The sequence below is a fragment of the Lolium rigidum genome, chromosome 1 (assembly GCF_022539505.1).
Source record: "Lolium rigidum isolate FL_2022 chromosome 1, APGP_CSIRO_Lrig_0.1, whole genome shotgun sequence".
Taxonomy (NCBI): Eukaryota; Viridiplantae; Streptophyta; class Magnoliopsida; order Poales; family Poaceae; genus Lolium; species Lolium rigidum.
In genome coordinates this window covers 64,793,812-64,800,602 of record NC_061508.1, presented here as the reverse complement: position 1 = coordinate 64,800,602, position 6,791 = coordinate 64,793,812, and the positions used below count along the sequence as shown (strand labels likewise).

General features: G+C 57.7%; 1 protein-coding gene across 1 annotated transcript; it reads right to left on the bottom strand.

The window, feature by feature from the left end:
* Nucleotides 1-933: 933 nt before the first annotated feature.
* Nucleotides 934-2,788, bottom strand: LOC124674489. The gene is made up of 2 exons (XM_047210534.1): nucleotides 2,351-2,788; nucleotides 934-1,326 (listed from the first exon to the last, which is right to left on the bottom strand). Exons 1-2 carry the CDS (start codon nucleotides 2,786-2,788, stop codon nucleotides 1,219-1,221), a joined length of 546 nt encoding a protein of 181 aa, XP_047066490.1. The 3' UTR covers nucleotides 934-1,218.
* Between the last annotated feature and the right edge of the window lie 4,003 nt (nucleotides 2,789-6,791).

The following is a 6,791-nucleotide window of genomic DNA, read 5'->3' as shown; positions in this document are numbered from 1 at the left end:
CGACTCTACTGTGTTGCCCGTCGCTGCTCACCGGTGGGTTTCTGACCGCAACAGACCCCTGCGTCACACAAGCAACAAGATAGGAATGCTTGTCAGCCGCCACAGCTTCCCTCCACCAATCAAGAGTTTTCCTAGCGCCACGCCGCCGCCTCGGTTCCCCCCGCCCCCTTCTCTCTTCCATCTAGTCATCTCGTCGGCAGCAAAGAGGTCCCAGAACTCGTTCCTTTTTGTTCTAGCTCTTGCAGGTCCTTGTTTTAGATTGGTTTTGGTCTCCCTAGCGGCACCGACGAGGTCATGGCAATGATGGCGCGTTGGAATAAGGTATCTAGCCTCTTCCTACCTCGTCAATGTTTGCTCCAGCATTAGCGAAGGGTGGTAGGCGACACTAGATCTGTGGATCTTGGCAGTTGGTGTGTCGATTAGGGAAAGTTGCTCGATGCTCTGTGGTGCGATACTTTCGACCTCTTTGTTCGTTTTTGTCTACGTCAAGGTCGGGTTTCTCGATTCATTAGCGGATATCATTGTTCGTGGCAAATGCCTATTGCGGTCTTTTAAGCCTTGGTCTGTTTGCAGGTGCCCCGGTCTTTTCTGCTTGTTCGGTGCATGTTTTAACACGAACAATTGAATGATGATGAATATGAGATATAAGATGTCTTTGGGTATCTTTTTCTAGGAGGAAAAAAAGATGAAACAATTATACCAAGTGGAAAGTACACCCACCAACCACATGCATGTTCATTGAGTTCAGGTGTGGGCGCCTGATTAAGGATCATTCACCCTTGTCTCACCACTAACTCCATCCGCAGAATCTGCAGGAACAGTATACAAATGCAGATGTGCTTTGCTTCCAGCACACCAAAGTGTGGACTCCAACTCCGCTGTATCATTATAGTCAGCTTATGATTGCGAATCCGCACTAAGCCGAAGCCTGATGATTGCAAAGTCGGCACCAACAACAATTAATACAGATACACTACACCACAACAGAGATCCTCAAAAGCTAAATCTCCAGGTAGATGTACTTTGCATCTTAACAGAACAAATATACTACGGTACATCACACATTCACACAAATTTGTTCAACAATAATCCTACGTGTCCCAAGTTCCAGTTGCTCATCTTCTATAGTACTGATCCAGCTGTCGAACTTGAACCTAGCAACCAACTGATGAACATGAACTCTAAAAGACAGATCATTCATCGGCTAATCAGCTAGCATCAGCTACTGACTTCGGCGATGCTGTGCAGAGAAGGGCGCCACTGGCGATGCCTCGAATTTTTTGCCGAGTTGCTCCGGTGGTGGATGTCCTTGTCTTGGTGCTCCAGCTGCAACAGGATAGGCCATGGGCGGCAGGAGAATAATCAGAACATGCCATGCTGTACTAAGTTTAGAGATTCAGAGATAAGTGACGATTCTCCCAAGCTTTCAGAGAATAAATGGTGAACGATTCCTTGTCCATTAGTTGTTAGGCGTATTTTGTGGGCGGCATATTCTACATGTAGCTGACATTCCGAGTCAGCTTGCAGTTTTATTTAAGAGGCAGCACAAAATTTAGGTACCCATCCCTACCTTTTTTCCATGTGGTGTGAGCAAAGCAAGATGTGGCCTAAAGTATAGTTTAGTTCGGAGTGGGAATAATTTGCCCACTGTATATATGTATAAGCAGCCATCATATCATGCTTAGACTTAGAGTACATTATTCAGGTTATGATTGTATCTTGATGATCAGCTAATATATGATATCGATCTTTAGTAATCAAAATTTGGTTGGGCGGTTAGGTACTAGTGTGTCATATGGACTCAGAGTATAAGGTATAAAATTTAGGAGGGTGGCCAACTGAACAAATCAAAAAATAACAAGTGTCATGACATGATCTAATGGTCAGAGCTACTCCAAGTAAACAGCAAACTGCATGGTAGCAGGTTAACCAACTAGGTAACTACCTACTCTTGTGAACCTGACATAAATTTTTAAAAGTTGAAATTCTAAACAATAGCTTCTGAAGAACATGTAGTCAGAGCAAGAACATCTTCCTTTTTTACTTGGAGCATGTTGTAGATAGTTGCCATTAACATGTCTAAAGCAATTTCATAGCTGAAATAGTTCAAATTGAAATGGTGTGGTAGTGAACTAAACATGGAAAGTGCACCAAGTTGTCCAAGAAGAAAAAAAAAACTCCAAGGATTGGAAAAAGTTTTACTTGCGAAGTACCGAATGACCATCATGCATGCAGAACAGGAGGACATGCAGAGCATGGAAGTAACAGAGCAGCTGACATCGCTGAACAGCAAAACAGGGGTGGAATTTATCCGGAATGGATGATCGGTAGTACGTATTTGGTGAGGTACCTGATCAAGACCCTCGTCCATCAGCGCCTGGTCGTCACCGGTGGAAGCAGACTCCCCGCCGGCCTGCTTCGATCCTCCCAGCTGCTGCTGTTGCCGCTGCTCCCTCCTGGTCTTCTCCTCCTTCCTGGCCTGCACGGCCTTGGCGACCTCGGCGATGGCGATGAGGCGGTAGGCGTGGCCGAGCTGCAGCGTGTCCCGTGGCTTGAGCAGCTTCACCCGCGTCAGCCGCACCGTGCCACCGCCGCGCTGCCCCCGTTGCTGCGTGTCGGCCGGGCGGCGGCTGTCCTCGGCGACGCGGAGGGTGACGAGCGCGACGTAGTGGCCCGGGTTGGCGCGCATGACCTCGGCGGCGCTGGTGGCCCAGTAGAGCCGCTCCACCCGCCCGCCCGGGTGCTGCACCACCACCGTCGCCTCCTCCGCCGCCTGGCAGTTCCCCATCCTCTCTCTGTCTCTGTATGGGCGGCGGAGTAGTGATGCTGCTGCTGCGGTTTATGTATGGGCGGCGACGGTGGGTGGTGGCGCTAAGAGCATCTCCACTCGTCCCCCCGAACAGGCCCCCGGCGAGCGTTTTTTCCATCCGGACGGCGTAATTCGGCCCAGTCGCGCACCCGGTTCCTCGTTTTCGTCCGGATTTGGGCCTAAATCCATCTGGCGATCCCACGCCATCCCCGGCCCCCGGGGAGCGCTCGGGGACTCCGGACGAAACGAAGCGCGCGAAACGGCGAGGCAACTTCCCGCGCATCCGGTGGCCCCAACTTGTCGGCGAGAGAAACCGATCGTCGTCCTCATCGCATCGTCTTCCGCGCGCTGTAAAAGCCTGCCGCCGGTCTGCATTCGCCGGCCACGCGGCGAGTTAATGTCGTCGTCTTCCGCGCACGCATCGTCTTCCGCGCGCACTAAAGGCTGCCGCCGGTCAGCTCGCCGCGGACGCGTCGCATTCCACGCGGCATTTAATCCCCGCGCCAGCCCACGCCTATATACGCCGGTCCGATCACCGCGAGGCGTACCCCGTGCTCCACTCTCCCTCCACTCTCCCTCTACTCCCAAGATGGCGTTCTACGACGACGACGGCGCAGCCAACAACGGCTTCCCCGCCGGTCGCTCCACGCGTGGGAGGGGCACCTCCTCCACCAGGCGGGGTACCCCTGCCCGCCGGACACGAGGCCTCCCGGAGGCGGCTGGCGGCTAAGTGCTGGCGGCGTTCCAATCCCGCCGCCGCCGCGGGGCCATGCCCTCGACGTCGCCATCGAGGAGGCGAGGATGACGATGACCGACGAGGAGCGCGCCGACCCGCGCCACCACCCCGACAACTACACGCGGTGGAACTCCTACTTCCTCCGGCGGTGGGAGCGGGAGCTGGCGGCCTACGACGGCCCGCCGCCTCCGCCTGCGCGCAACAACGCCGCGGGCCGCCGACGGTGGTGGAGCGCGCCGGAAAGGACGTTGGCGAACGTCCTCGCGCACATCGAGGGCGGCAACTTCCCGGTGCTCACGATGCCCCCTCTATCGGCATCGAGGGCACCGGCGAGCCGCCGTCGGGGAAGCGTCTGGCAGCCACGGCGCATGGCTGCCAGCTCGTCGTCTTCCGGATCGGCGTCAAGGTCATCCTTGGCGCCGGTGAAGAGGGAGGAGGCGACGTCGCCTTCGACGCCGGTGCGCGTCAAGAAGGAGCCGGCGTCTCCGCCGGCGACCAGAGGGCGCAGCAGCGGCGCCCTCGTCATCCGAGAACAGCCTTCCGCGCCGCGGAGCGGCCGGAAGAAGACGAAGAAAGAGGCCGCCGCAAGCCAGCTCGCCGAGGAGGAGGCGAAGCGCGCGGAGGACGCCGCGATGGCGGAGGCGATCGCCAGGTCGCTGCACGACATGGAGGAGGAGAAGCGCGCGGACGACGCCGCACTGGACTGGGCGAGGCGCGACTGGGAGCGCCAGGAGGAGGAGCAGCAGCGGCGGCTGCTGGACCTGGCCGCCGCACGCCAACTCGCCGCCCGCGCCGCTCCAACCGCCAACGACGATCTCGCGCGGTACCGCCGTCCTGCGACACCTCCATCCGGCGTCGCTGTCCCCGTCGTCGACCTCGAGTCCTCCGACGACGACCAGGTACAAGCCGTCCCCGGGGTGGGGAGACGCCGGCCGGGGCAGCAGCAGCCGGGCCGCGCAGCCCGAAGGCCAACGACGACGGCTCCGACGACGACGGCGGCGACTACACGGTGTTCTACCGCCATTTCGGCATGTAGAGCGCCGTGTTTTAAAATTAGCGTTTGCATTCCCCTAGCCGAATTCGAAATATAGTCGAATTCGGCCTCTATGTATGAACTCCTCCCGTAATGTAATAAATATCATTAAATTTAGTCTATATTCACCCGTTTTTAGCCGTAGTTTGTCAAGTTTCCGTTTTTTAAATTCGCATCGTCGACTTCGCCTGGGCACGCGGCTGGGAAACTACTACTCCCCACGCCAAATCTTCCTCCAATCCGGACGAAAATTTCGCCGGATTTGGGCGTGGGGAGCGCCAACGAGTGGGGATGCTCTAACGACCGTGGCTGTGCTGCATGGTAGCCCCCGCCCACTACGCTGGACGCTGGTTGGGTTCCGCGCGCGCGCGGCCGGGTCTCGTACTCGGTACTCGTCTGCCGCTCTTGGCGTTGGTGCTAGCGTTCTGGCTCGGCGGGACCGTGTCGTCTCGTCTCGTCTCGTCGCTGTGTTTATATCTCGCGTGTGCCTCCTGGCGTCGCGGCGCGGCACAGCTAGGGCATCTCCGGCGGCGCGATGCAAATGGACGCTTAGCGACCGTTTGTGTCCGCCGTGTCCGAAAATGCGTCGTGCACCATCTTCAGCGGCGCGACGCAAAGTGATCGGGCCATCCGCGGAGACGCAAACCTGGTCCAAATATGCGCCAGGTTTGCGTCTCAGCGGACGCTCGGCGGTCGCGGAAAATGTCCGCTCGCGTCTCCACCGGGCCTGCCTGGCAGCGGCACAACTGCTTCGTCTTCCGCGGCATTACTTCCGGGCGGTGCGCTGCAGCCTTTGCTGGGCCGCATTAATGGCGTGCCTCGGCTTCCGCGAGCGTGCGCAGCGTCGATGCGTCTTCTCCGCCAGTACTGGCACCGAGGCGTCGCTTCAGCAATCTGCGGCCGCGTTAATGGCGATGCCTCGCGTGGCGCGCGGCCGTCGTCTACCTCTGCGCACGTAGTAATGGCGATGCCACGCGTGGCGCGGCCGTCGCCCTGCCTCCGATCTATATATACAGGGGCGCGAGCATCTCATCTCCTCCCCACAAACCCTAGCCGCCGCTGCCGTACCGCCGCTTCCTCTCAAGCAGATCCACCATGAGCAGCGCCGGACGTGGCCAGGCTGCCGCGCCTCCACCTCCACCTTCACCTCCCACTCCACCTCCTCCGGCGTCGAGCTCCTCCGAGGAGTTCGACTCCGAAGATAGCACCGATCTCCTCCACCCGGTCAGGGACGCCGCGGCCCTGGCTGAAGCGGAGAAGGAAGCACATGAGGAGCTGGCGGGCCACATGGCGTTGGACACCGAGCTGGAACAGCGCAGGCTGGCGGCCGCCGCTGCAGCCGAGGACTCCGACTCGAAGATATCTTGGTCCTCCGATGACCCTAATTGTCGGCCGGAGGAGAAGGCAGCCGAGTAGCGGGCCCTCGTCGAGTCTTTCGAGTCGCTCAAGGACAAGGCCGCCAACGCGAGGCTGGAGCAGTGCCTGCAAGAGGACGCGGCGGCGCGCCGAGCCATGCGCGGTGGAGAAGCAGGCGACGGAGCGACGCAACGACGGTGTCGGCCCGTCAGGAAGCAAGTAGTCTAGACCTATAGATCTATTTTGTATAGTTTTTATGCATTTTTATGTACTACTTTCAATATTTGTACTATGTTGCAATTCAAAAAAATGGATCGCCCCGGTGAGAGCACACCCAGACGCAAACGAACGAGCGGACAAAATATGTCCGCGGGACGACGCAAACGGACGCTCGCGACCACTTTTGGGTGTCCGAAATTTTAAACGTCCGAAATACGTCGCGCCGCTGGACATGTCCTTACGCCGCGGCGGTAACGGTGGTGTTGTACCTGCACCTGTACCTGCACGGCCGCCTTGTCCTAACTCGGATGGAGCCGTGTGCTCCTTCGTGATGCTGTCATTCGTCCTGCAAACTGATTGGTACGTCGTATTACCTCGAAACAAGCTCTGGAAAGCAGGAAACGGTCCGATTAGATGCCCAGTTCATGTTGTGGCCCGGACGTTCCTCAAAGTACCCTGCTTCGGAGGAAAGTCTAAACCAGCTGTTTCCCCATAGCTACCCTCGTCCCGTCTCACGTTTTTTCGAGAACGCGTACGAGCGGACGCGGGCGGTGGAGATGGCGCGAGCTCACGTGGCATCCCCGCCTTATTACGACCCCTTAGAGTATCTCCAGTCGCGTCCTCTAAATCGTCCCCCA